The following is a 27,862-nucleotide window of genomic DNA, read 5'->3' as shown; positions in this document are numbered from 1 at the left end:
TTTCTGTGTTTATCGAGCTTCCCCTTACAACATAACTACTCTATTCATCTTAACTGCTCTATGTGGCATATCCAACGACAAGGGACTTTTCAAAGATTAGCTATTTGATCATACGATATATTCATCCCAATCTTGTGATGTTTCCTCAGTAATTTTGATTTCCCTACCCGCAGTCTTAATTTTGGCTACCTGGGTTGCCATGACAACTTGCTCCATTCTTTCGGCCTCTGTGGATTCATGTTGAGACCCTGAACTTTACGAAGCAGTCATGCCCCCACCTAACCCCTGCCCAAACTCCTTCCCAATCCCCAATTAATTCAATAATATGCCGGCACAATGGCCGCCCTGGATAACCTCGCTTCCAGAGGTCATCCACAATGGTGCGGCCTGGTGAGAAATTAAGTCAGCACATCCTGGAGGCCGTGCCAAGTTAAACTTGCTAATCTTAGTCAGGAACACAATGGGGTTGCCACAAATGGCCTCAGTGCCCTGGGAAACATCACCCAGGAATGTTTCCGCTTATCCCCGTCTCCTTGGACAGGTGACGCGGGTGAGGCACTGTCCTTGGGAGCTCTCAATATTTTAGTAACCCGTTGACTAGCATTTAAGCTGATGATTCTTCAGCCTAAATGGGCAGCACGAGTGGCGAGCACTGAGGCTTCACAGTGCCAGGGTCCCAGGTTCGATTCCCCGCTGGGTCACTTGCCTGTGTGGAGTCTGCACGTTCTCCCCGTGTCTGCGTGGGTTTCCTCCGGGTGCTCCGGTTTCCTCCCACAGTCCAAAAACGTGCAGGTTAGGTGGATTGGCCATGATCAATTGTCCAAAAAGGTTAGGAGAGGTTATTGGGTTAGGGGGCATAGGGTGGAAGTGAGGGCTTAAGTGGTCGGTGCAGACTCGATGGGCCGAATGGACTCCTTCTGCACTATAATGTTCTAACACACCAGCAGTGGTTTGATCCCAGCCCCTCACCGTAGCAAGAAATTCGCTCCTTCCTCCGTGCACAACCCCTCAAGGCTCTTCGACAGAGGGAACCCGTTGCATCACCACAAAACATCCCAAGTGATGCCGATTTTGGGTGGAAGGGTGGGTCAGCACCATGTAGCAGTAAGCAACTTCCATTTGCGTCGTGCTTTTAATTTGAAAAAACAGCCCAAGGCAATTCACAGGATTGAAACCGAGCCACAGAGAGAGAGGGAGGGAGAGAGAGAGAGAGGGAGAGAGAGAGAGAGGGAGAGAGAGAGGGAGGGAGAGAGAGAGGGAGGGAGAGAGAGAGAGAGATGGAAGAGTTTCAGGGAGGGAACCCCAGGGTTTCAGGCCCAGGCAGCTGAAGACACAGCCGCCCAGTGGTGGAGCCATTTTCATGTCCTAATTTGATTAAACTCTGAAAGATTTACGTTGCTAATCGCTTGCCACGACTGTCGCATGTTAATCACCAGAATCCTCTCCACATGACCAGCACAACCATATCCATTCACAATCAAAGTGAATTTTGAGACGCTTGTTTCTCAGAAGCCACAATTAATCTGTTGAGGCACCCAGTTATTACTGCAAAAGAATTTCATTCAGCTGGTAAAGAGTCAGCAGACTACATTGATTCAGTCGCAGTTCGACAGGCGCTCTGGCTGTGTATCTGTAACCTGGTTCGATCTCCCACCACCCCAGCCAATCTCAGGTTGGTTGCCACAGCTCATTTACAAATACCTCCCCATGAAACCCCCCCCCCCCCCCTACACCAGACCCCACACTCACCCCCATTTCTTTTCAATACCACACGTTGCAATTGTTTCTCAGTCCCACGCACTGGGGGCTCCCATAACATAAACACACACTCTTAAAGTGCATCAGCTGTGGCACAAAGAGTAACAATCTGGTCGCTTTTACGTCACTGTCGGAGGTGCCGTCTTGGGGTTGAGACGTCAAACCGTCTCAGGCAGACCCATGGCGATATTTTAGAGAAGAGCGGGAGAGTTCTCGGTGGGGTCCTGGTCAATATTTCTGTCTCAATCAGCATTAAAACAGATTGCCTGATCATTAGGGTGGCACTGTGGTTAGCCCTGTTGCCTCACCAGGGCCAGGTACCCGGGTTCGATTCCGGCCTTGGGTGACTGTGTGTGGAGTTTGTCCCGGTGTCTGCGTGGGCTCCCTCCATCCAAATATGTGGTTCGGTGGATTAACATAGAACATAGAACAGTACAGCACAGAACAGGCCCTTCGGCCCTCGATGTTGTGCCGAACAATGATCACCCTACTTAAACCCACGTAACCCGTATACCCATAACCCAACAATCCCCCCATTAACCTTACACTACGGGCAATTTAGCATGGCCAATCCACCTAACCCGCACATCTTTGGACTGTGGGAGGAAACCGGAGCACCCGGAGGAAACCCACGCACACACGGGGAGGACGTGCAGACTCCACACAGACAGTGACCCAGCCGGGAATCGAACCTGGGACCCTGGAGCTGTGAAGCATTGATGCTAACCACCATGCTACCGTGAGGCCCCTAAATTGGCTCCGCTAAATTGTCCCTTCGTGCCCAAAGGTTCGGTGGGGTTGTGGGGTTAGGGTGGGTGAGTGGGCCTAGGCACGGTGCTCTTTCAGAGGGTCGGTGCAGACTCGATGGGCCGAATGGCCTCTTTCTGCACTGTGGGGATTCTATGATTATTGAATGGCTCTTCGTGGGAGCTTACTATGCACTGATTGGCTGCTACATTTCCTTTTTTTAAATTTAAATTTAGAGCGCCCAATTATTTTTTTTTTCCCAATTGAAGGACAATTTAGCGTGGCCAATCCACCTATCCTGCACATCTTTGAAATGAAATGAAAAATGAAATGAAATGAAAATCGCTTATTGTCACGAGTAGGCTTCAAATGAAGTTACTGTGAAAAGCCCCTAGTCACCACATTCCGGCGCCTGTTCGTGGAGGCTGGTACGGGAATCGAACCGTGCTGCTGGTCTGCTTTCAAAGCCGGCAATTTAGCCCTGTGCTAAACAGCTAAATTTGGGTTGTGGGGGTGAGACCCACACAGACACGGGGAGAATGTGCAAACTCCACACGGACAGTGACCCAGAGCTGGGATCGAACCTGGGACCTCGGCGCCGTGAGGCAGCTGCGCCACCCTGGCTGCCACATTCCTACATTACAACAGTGACACTACTTCCATCAGTTCCCAAGCGCTTGGGGGCGTATGGTGGTGCTTCTAGCAACAATGGAAATACAGGCCTTTCATGTTCCTTTTGATGCTTTCAATCGTCTAAAAACAAAAAAAAAACCTGGATTTGAAATGGTCGGGCACCTGGGGGAACAAATAAAATGGATGGCATGTATTAGTCATCAGTTTGAGAGGTTAGCAAAGGAACAGTTGGAGCGGTAGGTTGGGAGAGGAGTTGCGGAGCTGGAATAGCAGGAGTACGGGGAAGAGAGTTCCAGGGTGTGGGACCGTAGGTTCTTCTAGCGCAGTTAATTTTTAAAAAATAATCTTTATTGTCACAAGTAGGCTGACATTAACACTACCATGAAGTTACTGTGAAATGCCCCTAGTTACTACATTCCGATGCCTGTTCGGGTACACTGAGGGAGAAATCAAAATGTCCAATTCACCCAGCAAGCACGTCTTTCGGGACTTGTGGGAGGAAACCGGAGCAGACACGGGGCGAACATGCAGACTCCGCACAGACAGTGACTCAAGCCGGGAATCGAACCTGGGACCCCTGGCGTTGTGAAGCAACATTGCTAACCACTGTGCCGCCCAATGGAAGAAAGAAATAGAAAGAAAAGGAAAGGAAAGATATACAGAGTCAGAAGGGCAGCAGGCAAACCCTGGCTTACAGGAGGGGTATTGACAGGATGTGGAGGCTTGCTGGAGAATCAAGAATTAGTGGTCACTGTTTAAAAATAAGGGGTCGCTCATTTTAGAGGGAGATTTCTTCTCTCAAGAGTGTCACGAGTCTCTGGAACTCAAAAGGCGGTGGAAGCAGAGTCTTTGAATATTCCTAATGCAGAGCTAGATAGATTCTTAATTTAAAAGGGGGCGTAAGGTTATCGGGAGGTGGGCAGGAGTGTGGGGTCGAGGTTACAGTCAGATAAGTCAAAGGAAGGGCAGGCTCGAGGGGCCGAGTGGCCTACTGTTTCTAATCTGTCTGGAGGACGCTGCATTGGCTTAAGCCATTAGGGGAGAACGTGGAGTCAATAGATGTCAGTCGGAGCAGGAGTCACAGGATAACGATAAGTAGCAGAGGATAAGACGTGGGTACTAAAGCGGGGCGTGTTCAGAGTATTTTCTGTTTGACTCTGACCAGTGGACGTTGCTGGGAGCACAATAGAAACACAAAGTTTTTTTTAAATATGAAAAGTGGGCAGAATATCTCAAATACTTGGGCAAAGTTTCACCCGAAGCTCCAATTACAGATGTGAGTGTCAAAGACCTTTTGCTTCTCTTGCATGTGAGCACAAGGCCAATGTACTGAAATTAAAGACAACCTGGGTTAAGGTGTGCAGAGAGGGGGGCTGAAGGGGGCTCTGCTGTGAAACATGGGAGGGGGAAGACAAGTCCAGCGCAGTAGCACAAGTGGATAGCACTGTGGCTTCACAGTACCAGTGTCCCAGGTTCGATTCCCCGCTGGGTCACTGACTGTGCAAAGTCTGCATGTCCTCCCCCTGTCTGCGTGGGTTTCCTCCAGGTGCTCCAGATTCCTCCCACAGTCCAAAGATGTGCAGGTTAGGTGGATTGGCCGTGCTAAATTGCCCTTAGTGACCAAAAAGGTTAGGAAGGGTTATTGGGTTACAGGGATAGGGTGGAAGTGAGGGCTTAAGTGGGTCGGTGCAGACTCGATGTGCCGAATGGCCTCCTTCTGCACTGGATGTTCTACGTTCTATGTTCTATGTTCCAATTCTTGTACAGCAAGCAAGCTTTATCAGACCGGTCAACCGTGGAGCCACTCACACAGTCAGCCTTCATCCTGATCTCCCTAAGTCCGCTTGTGCTTTCTTCCCATTAAGGAGAACAAAAGTAGGAACATCCTCCCCACCCACTCTCACCAAGGTTGTTAAAACCTACTGTCCTCACTGCAATCAACTAATTCACAACACAGCCAGGATCAAACCTGGGCTTCCTTGATCCTGGATGGGTTCAGCAAGTTAACATGAGCCATTAAGGGACCCCCGTGATCTTCGTCTTTATTAAAAAGAAAAGCATTCTGCACTGGTATTGCCATGGACTCAGGTAAATGCACCAGCAGCAACTGGATAGCGAATTAATTCCTTCGCACAACTGACCTTTCGGAAAGACAAGCAGAACTTGAGCAATCATCCAGCTCGCAGCTATAAATAGACACACTCCTGGCAACTGTTCTCCCAGATTTAGGTACCATTAAGTTACTGTTGTCCTCCAGGTATTGAAATTCTTCGGTGTCACAAATGTTTCACAAAATATTTGCCCCCCCCCCCCCCCCCCCCCCCCCCCGCCCCGCCAGCACCACTCCCCCTCAATCTCACCACTAAACGTTGTCGGTCTCTTTCTCCCTCTCACAAACACAGCGGCTGGATTCTCCGACCCCAAGTGCCGGCGCGGAGGGAGAATCCATGGGTGTTCCTCGAGGAACACCGGCACGAACCCCTCACCGATTTCAGTACCGGTGAGGCGCCACGTGAAAAGCCTGCGGATGACGCGGAAAACGGACGCAGAATCGTCTCTGGCCACGCGTGCACAGGGCTGACGGCCTGCCGAGCTCGAACACTCACCCGCCAACCCCGACCCCACCCCCTCCCACCAATACCCCCCCCCCCCCCTCCCCCGCCAGTGTTTGGATCCCGGAAGAGTGTGGCGGCGCTGGACACTGTCCGCAGCTGGCACGCCAGGTTCCTGACCGCTGGGAACACGCGTGGCCCGCGCCGTCGGGAACCCAGCCCATCGGGGGTGGAGCATTGCAGGTGAGCCGGCCAATGACACGCCAATGGCATTGCAACGGCGGGCAGCCTGATGACGGTTTGGAGTTCGGCAGAGCAAGGCGGACCGGCGTCTAAACGGCACCCGCCCCGATTTCGGCGTCGGAATCCATTATCCGCCCCATCGCCGATCCCAATTTCGGTGTTGGGCTATGGATAATTCAGCCCCTCGTGTCTTGTAATTGCTCCAAGGTCAACGTAACAGTTGGCCCTCTTAACATTACACCCTCAAGATCACAGTCAAATCCTCAAGTGCATATTTTTATTTTGGGCAGCGGAGGGACTAACTAGGCAGCGACAATGTCACATTTCTCTGGGGGATGTTACAGGAAGGAATTGGCCATTGCAACCCTTGAGCCTATTCCACCACTCATTCATTCCCTCTCTCTATCTCTCTCTCTCTGTCCATGTAGCTTTGTGGTAGCGGTTTCTGCAAGAATCCCAGGCGTAAAAGATTTCCTAATTAAAAGTAGCAATCCTGCACAGTTGTTTCAACGCTAAGCTGAAATTTTTTGTAAAAATCAAAGGGGCTCCAGAGATAAAGACTGCGTGAAAGCTACATTGTTCCCAAGAGCCTCCTGCTTTACACATATTAGACAGACCATCGAGTCTATGGTCAGTGGAGTGTGTTCTACAGGTGACATCAGTGCTCTGAGCCAGGGAGGGCAAAGGTCATCACCATCCAACTCGTTATCCTGGAAGAGCAAATGCAGCAAAGGAATTGAACTTGGCAGATAACCAACAAGGCTGCTTTGTCAAGACTGGCTCTTGGACAAGCTGCTGAAGAACTAGTACTGGCCGTGGAACTGTAATGCAGCGAGGCAGTTACACACTCGGGAGAGGAGGATGACCTTTCCTGCTGCCCCAATTCAGACAATACTCATTCGCTCCCTCTCCCATTTTAGTCATATACTGAATTCTATTAATGTCCCCTCGACAAAACCTACAATCAGAGTATCACTTCTCCCCACCACACGACTTCCGCAGAATTCAGGCTCTGACTAATCTCTTTACTAATGATTCATAAAAGTCGGCCTGAGCACCAACAATGGGCGAAGAGGGTTAACCCTTTGCCAGGTCTATCCTATCACAGGATCAAAGTTCCAAGCTGCCGGCAAAAGCCAGCAGCAATTCAGCTAAACCTATTTTGAACCGGTTTTGTCACCCAACAAGGGAATTGGCACTTTATTGACCTGGGCTTCTAGACCACCCAACTAGGTGGATCACAGTGACTGAAGGGCCTGTGTTTTTGCTTTCAGTAGGCATTCAGTACCTTGCACAACGTGGTTAAAGTTCTCCCCAAAGTCCACTTCTATTGCTGCAGGTCCCTCCGTGTGGGCTGGCAGGGAGATTCCAATACCAAATCTACAACGTCATCCAAATGCACACTACAGCCTAACAGACAAAGTAATAATAATAATCTTTATTAGTGTCACAAGTAGGCTTACATTAACACTGCAATGATGGTGCTGTGAAAAGCCCCTAGTCGCCACATTCCGGTGCCAGTTCGGGTACACAGAGGGAGAATCCAGAATGTCCAATTCACCTAACAAGCACGTCTTTCAGGACTGGTGGGAGGAAACCGGAGCACCCGGAGCAAACCCACGCAGACACAGGGAGGACGTGCAGACTCCGCACAGATAGTGGCCCAAGCCGGGAATCAAACCTGGGACCATGGCGCTGTGAAGCCACAGTGCTAACCACTGTGCTATCGTGCTGCCCGTTACACTATGACATAAGAACATGAGAAAAGCAATACCATTCAGCCCCCTAGCATGCTCTGACAATCAACCTGGGTTCGGTTTAGCTCACTTGGCTGAACAGCTGGTTTGTGATGTGGAGCGAGGCCAGCAGCGTGGGTTCAATCCCGGTACCGGCTGAGGTTATCCATGAAGGCCCCGCCTTCTCAACCTTGCCCCTCGCCTGAGGTGTGGTGACCCTCAGGTTAAATCACCACCAGTCAGCTCTCCCCCTCCCTCAAAGGGGACGTGCTTATGGTTATCTGGGACTATGGTGACTTTACCTTACCTCGGCCAATCAACAGGAGGATGGCTGACTTTACAGCTCAAATCGGTTTTTTTTTTTGCCTTGTCCCCCATATCCATGGACTCCATGAGAAATTAAAAATCTATTCATCTTCAACAACGACACATCTGACAATTCCAAAAAATCACAACCCCCCAAGTGAAGTAATTTCTCCTCAGCTCCTTTCTAAATGATCGGCCTAGAGACTGTGCCCCCCCCCCCCCCCCCCCCCCCCCCCCTGTCCGTGTTAGGTGCGGCACGGCGGCATAGTGGTTAGCACTACAGCCTCACAGGGTCCCTGGTTCAATTCCGGTCTCGGGTGACTGTGTGTGTGTGTGAAGAGTCTGCACTTTCTCCCAGTGTCTGTGTGGGTTTCCTCCGGGTGCTCCGGTTTCCTCCCACAGTCCAAAGATGTGCAGGTTATGCTAAATTGCCCCTTGGTGTACATGGGTTCGGTGGGGTTATGGGTGTAGAGCAGGGGAGTGGGCCTAGGTACGGTGCTTATTCAGAGGACTGGTGCAGACGTGATGGGCCAAATGGCCTCCTTCTGCACTGTAGGGATTCTATGATGACCCAGATTCCCCAGCTAGGAGAAAAGCGACCACTCAGTGTCTACACTGTGACTACACCCAATGTTAGGGAAAACAGTGTTGTGTAGAATCGAGCATACATTCCTTTCTTTGGGGCAGTTTGGAAGGAGGGACGAGGCGGGAAGGGGAGGGTTTCTGAGGCACATGATATGCCATTAGGACCAGAGAGACACGTCAATGCAGCTTTGGGACATTAAGGGAATGGAAATGACTTCTACAGTTGAAATGAAGACAAGATTTACATTGATATCCTCAATGCCTTCCATACCCTCAGGACCCAAGAGCATTGCACAGCAATAAAATACATTTTTATTTTAAACTGTCGATACTGTTGCAAAGCGAGAGAGCATTCCATTGGCTGGTTCGAAGCTAGGTTCGCAAAGGGGGGGACCAAAACAAATTGAGCTCCGTTCTGGGCATCAGTCCTGCACCATGCAATGGGTTTTCCAGCATATTCTTTACCAACCAATTTTTACATTCCTGAACATGAACGTAAAACAGAATGCATGCAGAGACTGATGATGCAAGGGGGAAATACTGTCTCCAAACCCACAAAGCTACGAATGTCCTCGGAGGTTAAACTGAAGTCATATCAGAGTCTTGCAATGATTCATGATGCTCTCTGTGGCGCGACCATCCCATCCCATCCCAAATTCAGGAAGCCAGGTTAATTTGTGGGATTATGCCGTGTGTAAAAGAACGGCCGCTTTAAAATGTTTGCGAAACGCATGGATTCATTTGGTGTGAAGCGATTTGGAATGCCTTCCGAAAATAATAAGAGGATGAGATGAATGCAATATATTTTTGTAAACACATACCATCTCGCCTTTTAAAGAAGGGCTTTTAAAGAGGCGGGACCGCCCCAGTAAATCTTCAGTATGCAATCTCAGAGCAGAAGCTTTGTGAACAGCCTCATTTCCCAAGAACAGACAGGTCAATAGTAGCCAAAGGAAATGATGTAACAACATATACATCTGCTCCAGTGTCAACCAATTCTCCAGGGGCTTTGATCGCCATGGTGATGTGACGTCAGTTAACAAAATACCAAATCCGAAAAGTGGCAAAAACTACTTTCCAAACATTCCCATGCAAAGTCAAACTATCTGTCCGCAGAAGGACCACTGCACATGTACACAACCAGGCGGCTTGTCAACTCAAATGCGTTTGTCCATCACCTCGTCCCCGGAGACCTGGCCTGGAGCTGTCAGGCCAATCCACGGAGATGCTTGCTGGCTCATTTTGAATAAGCGTTCATCTTCCAGCAGAAAGCCAGTCACTTCTGCAAAGCGCTTCCCAAAGTGTTGTATGGGCCTGTCCGCACCTAACAAAAAGCACCCCCTGTAGGAGACTACTAAACGAGGAAGCTATGCTGAATCTTTGCAACTCTCTGGTTGGGCCTCAGCCGGAATGGCGAGTCCTCCTCTGAACACTGCATGTTATGAAGAACGTCAAGGTCCAAGTCTGCAGATTTACAGGAACGGTACAAAGGATGAGGGACTTCAGTGACTGGAGAGAATAGAGAAGCTGGTATTGTTTTCTTTGGAACAGCAGTAAGAAGCCACATTTCAGCACCCACAATGCCCTGAAAGCAAGTTAGGAATTGGATGAATTACCGCTCACGATTATTATCCAGCAATACCTCTATGAAAGCCAGCATTCATTTGAATATTGGATAGGAATAGGACTGAGCCCAGTTCCAGCTTTGTTAAGAGTGTAAAAATCACTCAACGTTCACCATCAATGGTCACATGGGTGAGGCGAGAGTGCTCATGGCGACAATAAGAGGCCAATCCCAGAAGGAGTGTCTTAAGCAATGGGGGGGGGGGGGGGGGGGGGGGGGGGGGGGGGGGGGAGGATGAGAGAGAGAGAGAAGAATGGTGCTGAGATTGTTTTAAACAGGGCCCCAACAGGTGTCAGGTGTTTTTGGGCCCTGGCACTCCATACCTGAAACTGGAGAGATGCAAAGCTTCCACCTGATTGAACCAACGCATGGGCAAATTGGAGCAGAGCGCATACCAACTGCTTCCAATTTGCAGTCTCAAGCTTCCAAGTTGGCATGGAGACTGCGACAGAAGAATGGCCTTATCAGATTTGCTGACTTTAAAAATCCACTGCTCTAATTGATTTCCCTGCATTTCTGATGTTGCTGCAAGGATAGAGAGCTCAGGAAACCTTCCCACCTGGTTTACAGCGTTAGAAACAAAGGCAATAAAGAGGAGATGGTCCCCTCTGACAAGCTGCTACCACACGAAGAGCACAATGGTCCGGACTCGAATAGTAATCCGCTGGGACACGCAGGGGAACAGGCAAGACACGGCCTTACAAGATAGAATTTTCATAGAACTTACAGTGCAGGAGGGGGCCATTCGGCCCATCGAGTCTGCACCGGCTCCTGGAAAGAGCACCCTACCCAAGGTCAACACCTCCACCCTATCCCCATAACCCAGTAACCCCACCCAACACCAAGGGCAATTTTGAACACTAAGGGCAATTTATCATGGCCAATCCACCTAACCTACACATCTTTGGACTGGGGGAGGAAACCGGAGCACCCGGAGGAAACCCACGCACACACGGGGAGAATGCGCAGACTCCGCACAGACAGTGACCCAGCGGGGAATCGAACCTGGGACCCTGGAGCTGTGAATCAATTGTGCTAACCACCACTGTGCTACCGTGCTGCCCAGAGAATCCCATGTGCTAAGCTCTTGATTAAAGTGGTGTCAACAGCGATAAATAGGAAGCAACAAACAGATGGGCCAGGCAAATATCCAATTCTGCCTTCAGGCTATTCCTATCTAGGATAGAATATAAAGCAGAGAAAGAGGCCATTCGGCCCCACAAGCCTATGCTGAGGTTAATGTGCTGCTTGAACCTGCTCCAACCCTTCCTCATCTAACTGTATCAGCATAATCTCGTACTCCCTGCCTTGCAAGTACCTCACTGGTGGTGGGATTGGGGTGGGGGACAAACAGGGAAAGAAATATGGGAAAAGAATGGAGAAACGGAAGCAAGTGTGCCTGGACACTTGAGTGGCAACTATGAGTGTTAGTTTCGACCGCTACAGGTTTGGAGGGCCGAAGGGCCTGTTCCTGTGTTGTATTGTTCTTTGCCACATTGTACGGCCGAAACACATCCGCACCAGCGTTAGATACCCTAACCCACCATCGCACCCGGAAATGTTAACTCTCTTCGACCCACGGATTGCCTGGCGTGCTGGGCATTTCCAGCATTTTTTTGTTTTTACAATGAGTGCTGTGTTGGCAGGAAAGTACAGTAACCTACAGTTATATGGCACCTGTAACACGGGTCGCAAACAGTTCGCATGCATGTTATATGGCACCTGTAACACGGGTCGCAAACAGTTCGCATGCATGTTATATGGCACCTGTAACACGGGTCGCAAACAGTTCCCATGCATGTTATATGGCACCTGTAACACGGGTCGCAAACAGTTCCCATGCATGTTATATGGCACCTGTAACACGGGTCGCAAACAGTTTGCATGCATGTTATATGGCACCTGTAACACGGGTCGCAAACAGTTCCCATGCATGTTATATGGCACCTGTAACACGGGTCGCAAACAGTTCGCATGCATGTTATATGGCACCTGTAACACGGGTCGCAAACAGTTCGCATGCATGTTATATGGCACCTGTAACACGGGTCGCAAACAGTTCCCATGCATGTTATATGGCACCTGTAACACGGGTCGCAAACAGTTCCCATGCATGTTATATGGCACCCTGTAACACGGGTCGCAAACAGTTTGCATGCATGTTATATGGCACCTGTAACACGGGTCGCAAACAGTTCCCATGCATGTTATATGGCACCTGTAACACGGGTCGCAAACAGTTCGCATGCACGTGTTGCACCCCTTCCGCTTGACAGCACGAGCTGAATACACGGAACCCGGTACATGATTCCCTGTCAGAGGGAAACCGCATACCTCCACCCCCCCCCCCTCCCCCCCCCCCCCCCACACCCACACCCCCGGTCCGAGGCACACAGCACCGACCGGCGACTCCGAACTGTGTGTCCCGAGTCTTGGCAGCTGGACCGATGTCAGGCAGCAGATGGGAAGGTTTGGACGACAGAAACAAATATCCCAGGAGGTTTCTGGAGTGTTTTGGGAAAGAGGTGAAGAGGGGAGGGGGACAGAGGATGTAGGAGCCAATGGCTGAGAAGCAAGCAGCAATCCAGCATCACAGGACACAGGCAATGCTGCATCATCATTGCCGACAGAGACGTGAAGAATTCTGTTGGGGGAGGAGACGCAATTAGCATCTAGTTGTTTAAGAGTTGAATTTCCTGAGCTGTAATTCAGCCTGGCACCTTCACATCCTGAAGTCCCAGTTGTTAAACAATCACTAATGGTCCCTAAGTCGCATCGTAAAGCTCCAAAACCTGTTAACGTCTCATCCTGAGAGGAACAACAATTTGCATTTAACTAGCAAAATATCCCAAGGTACTTCACAGGAGTGTTGGCAGATGGAATTTGATCCTGAGGGATGCCAGGAGAGATTGGAAGAGGGTGATCTTGGGTTGGGGGAGGGGGGAGGTTTGCAAAGGCCGGAGGAGGGCAAGGTGGGAAAAGGGTAGCGTCACAGTGCAGAAACACACCAGCACCACAGTCAGATTCGCTCACCCCCTCACCCCTCCAAGAACCTAGGCAAGCTCGCAAATGAATTTTTCACACTGACAGGTTAACAGCTGCTGCTTCTCAACACAGACCACCAAAGTGAGCATCTTGCCAGGGGAAGAGGAGCTGACGCGTGGGCATCACCCTCCATGATCTGAACCACTGCAGCATTTAACAACCAAAATCGAAGCAAAATACTGTACATGCTGGAAGCCTGAAATAACAACTGAAAATGCTGGAAAAACCCAGCAGGAGAACGAGAAAGAGAGAGAGAGAAAGAAAGAGAGAGAGAGAGAGCAAACGTTTCTTCTTCCAAGTCATATTGGACTTGATACATTAACTCGGTTTTTCTCTCCACAGATACTGCCAGACCGGCTCGGTTTTTATAGAATAAAAGAAGAAAAGTACAGCACAGGAACAGGCCCTTCAGCCCTCCAAGCCTGTGCCGACCATATTGCCTGTCTAAACTAAATCTTCGACACTTCCGGGGTCCGTACCCCTCTATTCCCATCCTATTCATGTATTTGTCAAGGTGCCCCTTAAATGTCACTATCGTCCCTGCTTCCACCACCTCCTCCGGCAGCGAGTTCCAGGCACCCACTACCCTCTGTGTAAAAAAAACTTGCCTCGTACATCCCCTCTAAACCTTGCCCCTCGCACCTTAAACCTATGCCCCCTAGTAATTGACCCCTCTATCCTGGGAAAAAGCCTCTGACTATCCACTCTGTCCATGCCCCTCGTAATTTTGTAGACCTCTATCAGGTCGCCCCTCAACCTCCGTCGTTCCAGTGAGAACAAACTGAGTTTATTCAACCGCTCCTCATAGCTAATGCCCTCCATACCAGGCAACACCCTGGTAAATCTCTTCTGCACCCTCTCTAAAGCCTCCACATCCTTCTGGTAGTGTGGCGACCAGAATTAACACTATACTCCAAGTGTGGCCAAACTAAGGTTCTATACAGCTGCAACATGACTTGCCAATTCTTATACTCAATGCCCCGGCCAATGAAGGCAAACATGCCAAATGCCTTCTTGACTACCTTCTCCACCTGTGTTGCCCCTTTCAGTGACCTGTGGACCTGTACACCTAGATCTCTCTGACTGTCAATACTTGAGGGTTCTACCATTCACTGTATATTCCCTACCTGCATTAGACCTTCCAAAATGCATTACCTCACATTTGCCCGGATTAAACTCCATCTGCCATCTCTCCGCCCAAGTGTCCAAACGATCTAAATCCTGCTGTATCCTCTGACAGTCCTCATCGCTATCCGCAATTCCACCAACCTTTGTGCCGTCCGCAAACTTACTAATCAGACCAGTTACATTTTCCTCCAAATCATTTATATATACTACGAACAGCAAAGGTCCCAGCACTGATCCCTGCGGAACACCACTAGTCACAGCCCTCCAATCAGAAAAGCACCCTTCCATTGCTCCTCTCTGCCTTCTATCACCTAGCCATGTCATTGAATGTTCTATTTTTATCTAACAATTGAATTGAACTTGGGGGGCAGGAGGCGGCAGTGAGCACCATCGGGATTGCTTTGCTAGGACTGCAACGCAGAGCTGCTTGTGTTTTGAAAATGGACTTGGTATCAGTGGACACTTTATGCTTACAATCAAACCCTTCACTGCTGCAAGAATTGTCAGGAGCTCATTCTGGTATTTGCCATCCAAACTGTCCTTTTATTTCTTTAACCCCCCCCCCCCCCCATCTGCCAGAATGAGGTGCCTGCAGCTGCACTTCACTGAATCAATGTTAGAATGGTTCCCCATCCATCATGGTTCCACTGGAGTGGGGGAGGGAATCAGCCATCACAAGAATCGTCTGGCTGCCTCCATCTGCTTTTGATTTCTGCTTCCTGGTTTGCGTTTCCAGCTTGTTAGGCTGTGGTGGCAGCGAAGGGCAGCGAACTGTTCTTGCACTTGAGTTACTGCTACCAGCTCCGCTAGACCCGGCTGAATAAAACCAACGCTGTCACAACTGGCATTCACTCGCGTCCCCCTGACTCGGCAATAACCTGGGCAACGGGACAGGACACAGGGATGAGGAAAGGGCTGCAGAAAGACAGGCAGCAAAAATGAAAAAAGAGAGGGGATGTAGAAGGAGAGAGTGAGAGAGAGATTTAAGGATGCCGAGAGAGAGAGATTTAAGGATGCAGAGAGAGAGAGATTTAAGGATGCAGAGAGAGAGATTTAAGGATGCAGAGAGAGAGAGATTTAAGGATGCAGAGAGAGAGAGATTTAAGGATGCAGAGAGAGAGAGATTTAAGGATGCAGAGAGAGAGAGATTTAAGGATGCAGAGAGAGAGAGATTTAAGGATGCAGAGAGAGAGAGATTTAAGGATGCAGAGAGAGAGAGATTTAAGGATGCAGAGAGAGGGATTTAAGGATGCAGAGAGAGAGAGATTTAAGGATGCAGAGAGAGAGAGATTTAAGGATGCAGAGAGAGAGAGATTTAAGGATGCAGAGAGAGGGATTTAAGGATGCAGAGAGAGAGATTTAAGGATGCAGAGAGAGAGATTTAAGGATGCAGAGAGAGAGATTTAAGGATGCAGAGAGAGAGATTTAAGGATGCAGAGAGAGAGATTTAAGGATGCAGAGAGAGAGATTTAAGGATGCAGAGAGAGATTTAAGGATGCAGAGAGAGAGATTTAAGGATGCAGAGAGAGATTTAAGGATGCAGAGAGAGGGATTTAAGGATGCAGAGAGAGATTTAAGGATGCAGAGAGAGAGATTTAAGGATGCAGAGAGAGAGATTTAAGGATGCAGAGAGAGAGATTTAAGGATGCAGAGAGAGAGATTTAAGGATGCAGAGAGAGAGATTTAAGGATGCAGAGAGAGAGATTTAAGGATGCAGAGAGAGAGATTTAAGGATGCAGAGAGAGGGATTTAAGGATGCAGAGAGAGAGAGAGAGAGAGAGAAGGGGGGATTTCAGATGCAGAGAGAGAGATTTAAGGATGCAAAGAGAGGGCGAGAGGGGGATTTCAGGATGCAGAGAGAGAGAGAGAGAGAGAGCGAAATGAGGGACAGAGAGAGAGCCAGAAAGACACTCACAATAAACTTGCCTGCCAGAATCATGTGGAAAAATTGTCATGGTAACGATAAATCATGTTGAATAAATAAATATCATTGGAGTTGATTTGAAGCATTCCAGGATCTAAGCAGCTTGGCTACCATCGTGGATGCATTTGTCAAATTATTTCAAATATTCCATCCTAAAGATTTCAGACAAGTTCAATTTCCTCTCATTCACTAAACGTTCCCAGGGCTTGATTAGTGCTGCGTAACATCTCAAGTTGAATCCCTATTTAGCTTGTCTCATGTTGAGCAGCAGGAGGACCTATAACTGACCTGTGTGCCCCAGGAGGATGACTCGCAGTGAATCAAAATTAATCAGCATTCCTGTTCGCTATTCTGAGTGCGTTGCTGAAAGGCAGTCACCTCCATCGCCTCTTCTCGGTGTAGTTCAAAAAGCTGGCCAGGCCCATCCAGCCTCCCAGTGAATGACTGCCTTAATAAAATCAGCTTCACTGTGCTCCCTTTTACAGTCAAAAACCAAAGACTTGGCAAGGAGAGTGGCATGGAAAGATCCCAGTTGCCAGCCGTTAGCAAAACAGTTAAGTGAAGCAACATGGTAATAAACCTGTGGCAAATGGGAGCATAGGATATTCACCCCCCCCCCCCACCCCTCCCCAAGCACGTTCCACTATTCCATGAGATCATGATTGATCTGAATCGCGGCTCCATGCCCTGTATTGGTTTGAACTCTCTAACACTCTTGCCTTCACGCAAATAATTCATGGCAGAGCCATCATCTTCCAAGTCTCGCACGCCAGTCCAATTTGGAGATATGAATTGGCGCTCTTGCCTCGCCACTGGACTAAAATTTTAGAAGCCTCTGCCGGACCATCGGAGCACACCCAGAGCATGAGGACTGCAGCAGTTCAAGTTGAAGGTCAATTCACCACCTCCTCGGGCGACAAGTGGCGGTCAGTAAACACGGCCTCGTATCGCCATGAATCAACAAACTAAATTTGGGGCAAGTGGGGAGGACACACTAACCATATTCCTGTGCATGTCTTCAACCAAGGGGGGGGGGGGGGGGGGGGGGTCACACAATGAGCTAAACAGTTGGAAGGATTTTTAGGAAGGATGTGGAAGCTTTGGAAAAGGTGCAAAGGAGATTTACCAGGATGTTGCCTGGAATGGAGAGTAGGTCTTACGAGGAAAGGTTGAGGGTGCTAGGCCCTTTCTCATTAGAACGGAGAAGGATGAGGGGCGACTTGATAGAGATTTATAAGATGATCAGGGGAATAGATAGAGTAGACAGTCAGACACTTTTTCCCCGGGTGAAACAAATCATTACAAGGGGACATAAATTTAAGGTGAATGGTGGAAGATATAGGGGGGGGGATGTCAGAGGTAGGTTCTTTATCCAGAGAGTAGTGGGGGCATGGAATGCGCTGCCTGTGGAAGTAGTTGAGTTGGAAACATTAGGGACCTTCAAGCGGCTATTGGATAGGTACATGGATTATGGTAGAATAATGGAGTGTAGATTAATTTGTTCTTAAGGGCAGGACGGTAGCATTGTGGATAGCACAATTGCTTCACAGCTCCAGGGTCCCAGGTTCGATTCCGGCTTGGGTCACTGTCTGTGTGGAGTCTGCACATCCTCCCCGTGTCTGCGTGGGTTTCCTCCGGGTGGTCCGGTTTCCTCCCACAGTCCAAAGATGTGCAGGTTGGGTGGATTGGCCATGATAAATTGCCCATAGTGTCCAAAATTCTATGATAATCTATGATTAACGTAGGACAAAAGTTCGGCACAACATCGTGGGCCGAAGGGCCTGTGCTGTGCTGTATTTCTCTATGAAAAAAAGAAAATGGTCATTTGTAAGCATGGGTAAGAAGACATGTCCTCTTATTGACCCAATTTCAAACTCTGAAAACACAGAATATGGCCCATTTCATCCCTTCAGAAAAGAGCCCCAGTAAATACATTGGGCAACTTTTGGTACCAACACCACTCTCCCAGCTGTGGCTCAGCAGCTGACAACCCTCTCAGTCCAGAGTCAGAAGGTCATGGGTTCAACACCCACTCCATCCAGGGATTAGAGTACACCATCTAGACCGACATTTCCGCAGTTCTCTCCGAGCTCTCTTTAGGTTGAATACTTACACCAAAGCCCTGTGAGCACCGTCAGGCGGATGTGAAAGGTCCCATGGCATTATTGGATATCCTGGGTGAATATTCAGCTCTCACTAAAATCTATAAAGTGGTCATTAGCCTATTGCTGTTTGTGGCAGATTGAGGCGTGTAAAATAGCTGCTGCTATTATAACAGTAACTGAACCGTACGAGAACTTCACTGGCAGCAAAGTACTTCGAGACAACCTATAAAAGCAAGCCTTTATTTTCCTTCTTGCTATCTCAAATAAACAACTGGGTTGAGGACAAAGCCCCAAGGGCCTTCAACCTCTGGGCTAACATTGTGCTTTGTGACCATTATGCTGGGCTGGACAGGGCGACATCGGCCATCATGTGTCTCTCAGGGCGGCACGGTGGCCTAGTGGTTAGCACAACTGCCTCATGGCGCTGAGGTCCCAGGTTCGAATCCCGGCCCTGGGTCACTGTCCGTGTGGAGTTTGCACATTCGCCCTGTGTCTGCGTGGGTTTCGCCCCCACAACCTGAAAATGTGCAGAGTAGATGGACTGGCCTCGCTAAATTGGAAACAATAATTGGGTAATCTAAATTTTTTTTTTTTTTAAATCACGTGTCTCTCAGGTGAACTGGGGGCAGAGACGAGGGCATCACGTCAGCTGCCCTATTGGAAAGCAGCCTCCGCTGACTCAATTTATTTGACACGTTGCTTGCGGGGAAAGGTTCACTTAGCAACAAACTCTTGCTCCGTCCCCGCAAGCTTCAATTCTCTTTTAGCTGCGGCAGTGTTGACAACGTTCCAGAATCTTAAGGGAGACACCATCACCAACAACTTGCATTCTACAACTATGTATCCACATTCAGTTAGAAATTGAAAGCTTCAATGCCATAATCACAGAGATAGTGATTGAATGGGGGTGAGAATATGGCCATCGTTGTATTTGGGCCGCGCTTCAACTTATAATGATATTTTTTAAAAATTTAGACCACCCAATTATTTTTTTTTCCTCAATTATTTTTTTCCCAATTAAGGGGCAATTTAGCATGGCCAAGCCACCTACCCTGCATACCTTTGGGTTGTGGGGGTGAAACCCACGCAGACATGGGAAGAATGTGCAAACTCCACACGAACAGTGGCCCCGGGCTGGGATTCGAACCCGGGTCCTCAGTGCAGTTTCAACTTATAATTGTTGTCACAAAGACGGCAACTGGAAAGGGGTGCCAGTTTCTTTTCTTCCCTTGCCTTTCTTGAAGGTTCGAGTTGGCATCAGTTTTACTACCAATGTGGCATCCTACATGTGCAAGGCTGGACTATTGACTAGAATTCCCACTCATATCCGAGCATCATCCCACACATCCATTGTCCACACTCAAATGGTGGAATGCTCCTCCCCCCCCCCCCAAACCCAGGTCAATTATAAGAGCTGTACTGTTGTCCAAAGATCAGCCAACGGAATTAACCTTGGGTCTGTGGTCTTCATGGGGGGCACATGGCACACTTGGGCACTCAGCCAGCAGGGCGATGTCACCGAGTGCAGTCCATGACTTTATTGCCACTCTCTGCCAGCCCTTTAGGTACATTGGCTGGTGGCTGTTGCACAAAATTTGAGAAATGCGAATGGTGTTGGTTTGCAGGTCAGCCATGATCTCCGTGAATAACAGAAGAGGCTGGTGGGGCCAAATCACCTCCTCCTCCTTCCAAGTTCCAATAGCCGAGGGTGGCAAATCTGCCTCTCTGTCCTGGCACCAGCTCATTACCTTTCAAATGTAGAGAGTGACTGGATAGACAGATCTGAAAACAACTACGTGTATTTACTGAAAGGGCCATTCATCGGAGCACATGCTGCACGAAGGTCACAGAGGTGGTGAACTTGATAGAATTGCAGGAGAGGTCAGGGCAATTAAAAATAAAAGGGTTTGGAAAAGTAAAATGTCTCAACACAATAACCATTTGGAAGGATCCAGTAACGAAGGAACCCGCAGGAGAGATGCTGAAAATGTATCCGCGTTGCTCCAATTCTGGCAGCTTGCTACATTGCCAATCATTACTGCTCCACCAGTCGTGGTCGGGCCTTCAGTTGCCGAGGTCCCATCTCAAATTCCCTCCTATCGCTTTCTGCCTCACTTTTCTCCTTTATTCTTAAAAACTACCTCTTTGACTAAGCTCTTAGCCGTCTGACATAATGTCATACTTTCTTTTATCGTGTTCCTGTAAAGCACCTTGAAACGTTTAATTATGTTAAAGGCGCTGCATAAATATAAGTTGTTGTTGATGCCAGGTTGGCTGAGCTAGAACTTTGGACGGACAAACCCAGATTGGTCAAATGGCCTCATCTAGTTTTCCATTCAACTAGATCAAATTTACATTTGATGCAAGCTTATCGTTCAGGAGTTGTTGCAATATAAATACATCATCTTGTTGCACATGTCACAAGCCATGTGCAAGTAGACTACATCTTCTAGATGGGTGTAGATAGTGACACTGAACTAGCAATCAGCAGAGGGCGAGTCGCACCCAGGCCGGAGAGACAAGTCGACCAATCGTGGTAAGGGCAGGAAGAATTATTTTATTAAATCATTTACAGGATGTGTGGGCGTCCCTGGCTAGGCCAGCATTTATTGCCCGTCAGTAATTGCCCTCGATAAGGCGGTGGTAAGCCACCTTCTGGAACCGCTGGTACCTGGTATAGGTACACCCACAGTGCCACCTGATGGCTTCAGAATCCCCCCAGGATTTTGGAAGGGGGGGGTATTTTGAATATGAATATACTGGGTTTGTAAATAACTGGGGATAAAGACTGGACAGGACTCCCTGTTCGATATCGAATAGTGCTGCAGGATTTGTAAACTGATCCAGAAGTGAGACAGGCCACGGGTCTCGTTGAAGGATGGCAGCTCTGACAGGCTTTGCTCAGCACAGCACAGTGGTGTCAGCTTAAATTATGTGCTGCACGAAATACTGAACCTACAATCCAGGACAAAGATCACTAGCAACTTCGTCACAGCTGCCACTTCAACCACATAGCAAGACGGGGTCAGCTACCTGTCCACCGCCTGATTCTGGCTTACTGCCCAGTTAATACTCTCCCACAAGTACACAAAAGGACCTCAATAAAGCAAGACCAGACAGCTACTCATCTGCCAATACTGTGTGCAGAGGGCATCAGCTCACTTCAAACAATGTACACGTCGACAAAATTAAATTGGACAAAGTACAAGTCATTAACTAAAAGTGAAAGAACTGTAACTGCCAGAAATCCGTAACAACATCACAAACAGCTGGAAACTGCAGTCAGAACAGACAGGTTTAAAAATATAACAGAAAGAAAGACAGGAGGCTGGATTCTCCGTTTTTGGGACTATGTGCAAATTGTGGTGTTTTACGCCAGGACAACTGGCGTCATAAAGGCCACAGATTGCCCGTTTTGCTGGGCAGGCGGCCATCGTGGAGCTCGCAACTCTAGCTGCCGATACGGCCCCCAGCACTACCGGGTCAGAGGTCGCGCATGCGCACGGCGGCGGCCTGCAGCGGCCGCACGGTGCTGCATGGCGGATTCGGCCCACGGACCGGTAAAATAGTGGGCCGCATCAGCTGCTCGCGCGCCCCGGACCGCCCGCCCACCCCAGCCCCAAATGAAGCCCCCGAGCCCGCCGATTGGCCCTCACCCGGCTGTGGTGGCCCCGGACTGAGTCCGCAGCTGCCACACAAGGATCCAGGATGGCGAGACCATACAAGTCCCACACCGCCGGGAATCAGCTGTTGATCACAACCCAGACCATCCTGGAGGGAATTGTGGGTATGGGTGACATCAGGTGACAATAGGGTTGGGCTCAGCTGTGACACATGCCCGCAAATCAGATGCCTGCCAACACTTACCGTCTTTAGCTCAGACAAAAAGAACAGTCACCGTGGCGAGTCACCAGATGTGGCAAAGTGTAACAGAAGCCAATCCTTCAGCAGAGGGGGGGGACAGAAAGGGAAGAGAATTGTGGATAAGTGGGAAGCTATTGCTCCTGTACTGAACGTGCATCAGGCAAAGGAAGATGCTGGAGCCAGTCTGTCTTCAACATGGATTTATTCACAAAACCCAGTGTAACGGGCAGCACAGTGACGCAGTGGTTAGCATTGCTGTCTCACGACGCCGAGGACCTGGGTTCGATCCCGGCTCTGGGCCACTGTCTGTGTGGAGTTTGCACATTCTCCCCGTGTCTGCGTGGGTCTCCCCCCACAACCCAAAGATGTGCAGGGTAGGTGGATTGGCCATGCTAAATTGCCCCTTAATAAAAATATTTTTTTTAAAACCCAGTGTAACGTAAGTGCACAAGTTTCTCCCCCCACACAGGTGGAAATTGGCTCTTCCACCTGTGCTTGAACCTTTCCCCAATTATCAGCCACTCTTAATCACTACTGCAGCATGCACTCAGCTGTTACAGCGTTTGCAACATTAATTCAGGCAGGGGCTGGTTTAGCACTGGGCTAAACCGCTGGATTTTAAAGCAGACCAAGGCAGGCCAGCAGCGCGGGTTCAAATCCCGTACCAGCCTCCCCGAACAGGCGCCGGAATGTGGTGACTAGGAGCTTTTCACAGTAACTTCATTTGAAGCCTACTCGTGACAATAAGCGATTTTCATTTCATTTCATGCAGTCTTACTTGGTGCTAAAGAGCCAAGCGATGGGATTTCTTTTGTGGCATTGCCCCAATCAATTAAACAAAAGCACACCTGATCTTGAGGCATAAGTGTCGCTAAAAGCTCAGTTGCAGCACCAAAATGCCAGCACAGACCGACTGGGCTGAATGGCCTGTGTTCTTAAGGACGATAAAAAAAGCTTGGCCCTCAAACTAAGAAACAATGAGATCCATGCGGAAATTTGTAGAGCAGAAGACAATGATCCGATGAATAAGGCCTTGTTTCTAGACTGCACAGCACCCACAGTGAGTGGATAAAAGTTTGTTGAACTCGGAAAGCCTAGTTAGTATTAGCCATGGTCCCATCAGGAAAACATTGGAGGAGGGGAGAGCAGAAGGAGAGAAAAAAAAAACCTCTCAAAACACAAACATCCTGTAGTACCATCACCTCGGAGGTCATACTGACTGAGCCCTTACAGCCGTGGGGAATTCTTTTCATTCACCGGGGGCGGGGTTTCAGCCTGAAGATCTTATCTGCGCACCCAGTACCATCCAAAGCTCTTAACCCAAAGAGGGGAAGAGAATGGAAGAGGATCAATACCACGTCCACTTATTCTGGCACAATCACCTCTGGATTAATACACAAACAGCTTTGTTAAAACCTGGACCAACGTTAAATATTTTTTTAAATGAGTTTCGGAGGATTTCTCATCCTGTGTCAAGAGTGACCTCAATGCATCATTTTTGTTTTTACGCTCCATGTCATAGAGTGCTAACCACTGCGCCACCGTGCTGCCTGATTCGAACACTCTTGACTGGGCAGGTCACCTGCCTTCTCCTTAATCTACCACCTGCACTGACTTCGTAAAATGTCACGAGTCATCTCCCAACAGCGTTACCAAACAAAATTTGAGCCACGTAATGACATATTCAGATCGATGACCAAAAGCTTTAAAATATTAGTTCATGGGATGTGGGCAGCTCTGGTTGGGCCAGTATTTACTGCCTATCCCTAATTGCGCTCAAGAATGTGGGGGCGAGCTGACTTCTTTGATCGCTGCAGTCCATGAATTGTCGGAACACCCACAGTGCTGTATGGGGTTGGGGGGGGGGGGGGGGGTGTAATCCCAGCAATGGAAGGGTAAGTTTTCAGGAACATCTTAAATGGAGGAGAGAGAAGCGGAGAGGTTTAGGGAGGGAATTCCACAGCAGGATCTGCGCATCCCTGGGGATCCCACTCCAGATCAGATAGTCCACTTCCACCTCCATAATATCACTCACCCTGGAGATGCCAAACTTGTGGGATATATTCCAGGAGCTTTGATCATCTGACGCTTTGTGATTTTTGCATAAACCTCTTCATTTACTTCCTAAAGCTTGAATCCTTTGCAGCTCAGCATCTTCTTTTGTGCAGAATGGTAACTTTAGAAAATTTTAGTTGAAAGAACACGCCTGTTGCAACAAAGACAAATGTAGGAAGACACACCCACATTTTTAGCCTTGATCCGTCAGAAAGCTCAGACACTGAGTCAGTCCGAGTCATTTTTCCTTAATTTAGAAGATACGTTTTTCTTTCAAATTTAGAATATCCAATTCTTTTTTTTCCAATTAAGGGGCAATTTAGCGTGGCCAATCCACCTACTCTGCACAGCTTTGGGTTGTGGGGGCGAAACCCACGCAAACGCGGGGAGAATGTGCAAACTCCACACGGACAGTGACCCGGGGCCGGGAGCAAACCCCGGTTGTCAGCGCCGTGAGGCAGCAGTGCTAACCACTGCGCCACTGTGACAAAAGATATGATTTTAAATTTTTTAAGGGTCATCTATCTATCTGTCTATGCTCTTGGATTATTTGTGTGCACACTGATATTTGAGGACTGATTGCTGTCAACTTGAATTTTGTTCCAACCAAAATACTGGAACATTCCTCTTTTCCACTAGTACTTTAAATGGAAAATTAAATGATTTCCGGTGGTTAAGCATGTGGTTTTTGTATTCCATTTTCATATTTGCATAAAATCGCATTTGAAGTTAATTTGGGTTTTAAAATGGGATTATAGGAAAGAGTCATGAAGCTGATGGACAGGAGGACCCGACCACGTCAACTTCCTGTTTACACCCAGGTGCCCAAGGAGATCAACCCGTCGAGTCCCAATAGATTGGCAACCCTCGTGCACCTCCAACTCTATCCACATTCATCTGCCGCTTGCTGCCTTCAACACTTTCATTAGTGACTATTTCAATGCTCTCCAGGTATTCCCTTCCCCATCCTCTCCATATTCTGTTGTCAGCGTGCCATCCAATAGCACATCCAGTCTCGTTTGCCCATTATCCTGTACTTGAACCCTGTATTGGTACCAGCAGTGTCAGTCTAGATCTTTTGTGAGGTCTATGTGCCAAGATCCATTCTGGCACCCTTGGCTCAACCCTTGTGCACCGAGGGCCATGAAAAGCCAAGGCTTATGAAAACCAAGAGGAAAATATTACCACATGCAGTTCGTCCACAATGCAAGGGCAGTTGTAAAGACTGAGTCAGGAAGATGACCCCCCAATCTTTTATCTCCTGAAGGCATTGAATCTTGCTGAGTCAATGGTACTTAACTTAAAACGTCTTCCCAATGATACTGAATTTATTCCAGATTCCAGTTAAGCAGGGAGGTTGTGAACATAAACTGGTTTTAAATTAAGTTCATACGTAAAGACCCTGAAGTAAATTAGATATAGGTCCATCTCTAATGCAAGAATAACTTGTATTTATATAGCCCCATTGGCATAATAAAGTTAAGCACTTCACAGGAACATCAGACAATGTTTCACATTAAGCCAAACACGATGGTATTAGGGCAGCGGCAAACTGTAGTTCCTAAAGAGGGGAAGAGTGATAAGGGGGTGGAGGGGTTTAAGGGAGGGAATTCTAGTCTTATGGTCCACTGCAGCTCAAAGCACGTCCAGCAAAGCCAGAACAATTAAAATGGGGGATAACAGCAGAGTGTGGCTGCAAAACTAGCTCAATAATGGGATTCAGGACAGGTGTCAAGTCAAGAATTTCACCCTGCTTTGAAACATGGAGAGTAAAGGAATGCTGCCTCGAAGCGCTCAACATTCAGTCATGGGGGATTAGGCACAGGCTTGCCTGGCTAATCCTCCACGATATGAACTTAATCTTTGGCAAAATTAAGCAAAAGGCTGCGAGCTTCCTCCACAGGAGGGAGATCCCAGGGACACACTCTTCTAGGTGCTCGACGAGCAGTAACATAGCTGCGCTCACCTACCAGAACACCTGCCTGCTGTTGGAATGTAACGCAGAGTGTTCAGCTGACGAGGAGGTGCGCACAAAATAAGGAAACTGGGACATATTGAAGACATGACACACTTCAAGCGTTACTCCTTTAGCGAACACACAGCAGAGCGGTTTGAGGGGAAAAAAGACATCCAAAGTTGTGGAACATGCTTCTGGAGGGGTCAGCTAGAGAGAACACAAGAGTAACGAAGAAGTTCTCAGGATGGAGTGTTGGTGAATACCACAAAGTAAATGGCAACAATGTTGAAATGGCCATATTCTAAGGCACGAGAACTTGCTGAAGGGGGTGACAAAGGAAGGTTAGAAAGGGGGCTGACAGAAGGAAGATTAGAGAGCGGGGTGACAGAAAGAAGATTAGAGAGGGGGGGTGACAGAAGGAAGATTAGAGAGGGGGGGTGACAGAAGGAAGATTAGAGAGGGGGGGTGACAGAAGCAAGATTATTAGAGAGGGGGGGTGACAGAAGGAAGATTAGAGAGGGGGGTGACAGAAGCAAGATTAGAGAGGGGGGTGACAGAAGGAAGATTAGAGAGGGGGGTGACAGAAGCAAGATTAGAGCGGGATGTCGACCAAGAAGGATAAAGAGAATGATGATGTTAGACAATTTGAAATTGAAAGTTGGAGGCTCCTGCGAGTAACTGAAGAGGAAGGTGTAGGGCCACAGGGCATGGAGAGTCGAGTAGAGCACCTGCTCTCTGGGTAGCTCACTACCTCACACAGCACAGAAAGACCATGCAGCCAGAGCAGCCTACTTAAGAGTCAAAAATGGAACATTCTGCCCTTCTATTCCAAGAGACACTAAAATACTCTTGAGGAACAGAGTGCTTCATAGCCACAAAAAAGGGTTTGCATGCATCCTCAAGGCAACTATGTGAACTGTAGTCAATTTTGCGACAGAGGTGAAGGCAGCAACCAGTGCACAGCAAGATCTCCCAAGCTCTAATGCGCTGGTTTCAGGTGAGGGATAGGCATTTGCCAGGACATTGGGAGAACTCCCCTGCTTTTCCTATAGTGCCATGGGATCTTTCATGTGAAAGTGAATAAGCAGGTTGGACCTTATTTATTATCTCACCCTGAAACAGTGATAGTACAGCACTCACTCAGTGCCAGCACTGAAGTGATTTCTCTCCTTAAACCTCGAGAGTGGAACTTGAGCCCATGACCATCCTTCACTTTTAGCGCGGGGAATTATAAACCTTAACACAGGGGCCTGCTAAAAGCGAGAGCAAATTGGCCAGACCAGCTGTTTTGACACCTCGGAGAGAACACTCGATGTACATCGACCTCCAGCCATCTCACAAAGCAGTCATGCAGGAGGTCTGCATGGCAACAAACCAGAACAGGCCTCACCAGGCTTGTACCCCAACAGGAACTGTGGCTGGTTAATGGGTTGAATAAACATGAACTGCATGAAACTTGCGAGTGTTCATCATTAATAAAGACTGACACTTCAATAATATTGTTCAACCTGACAATACCATTATTGATAATGTGCCTCCCATCTCTGTGTTTTGTACAATATTCGAACGGGGCCCTGGGAAGTTCACTCATCCAAAAAAT

At 48.5% G+C, this 27,862-nt stretch overlaps 1 protein-coding gene across 3 annotated transcripts in view; it reads right to left on the bottom strand.

Moving 5' to 3' along the window:
• The window catches only part of trip10a (thyroid hormone receptor interactor 10a), a 130,722-nt gene that overhangs the window by 84,386 nt on the left and 18,474 nt on the right, over positions 1 to 27,862 (bottom strand). Inside the window, exon 1 of one of the 3 annotated variants that reach the window (XM_038784700.1) lies at positions 9,382 to 9,486. The exons of the other annotated variants lie outside the window; for them this stretch is intronic. Within the exon in view, the coding sequence (XP_038640628.1) occupies positions 9,382 to 9,384 (3 nt within the window). The 5' untranslated portion in view covers positions 9,385 to 9,486. Of the gene's footprint in view, positions 1 to 9,381; positions 9,487 to 27,862 lie in introns of those variants that run through there. 3 annotated transcript variants of the gene reach the window in all.

Source organism: Scyliorhinus canicula, chromosome 25 (genome assembly GCF_902713615.1).
Source record: "Scyliorhinus canicula chromosome 25, sScyCan1.1, whole genome shotgun sequence".
Taxonomy (NCBI): domain Eukaryota; kingdom Metazoa; phylum Chordata; class Chondrichthyes; order Carcharhiniformes; family Scyliorhinidae; genus Scyliorhinus; species Scyliorhinus canicula.
Note: the sequence above shows the minus strand (reverse complement) of the source record. Positions and strands in the feature narration are given on the sequence as shown.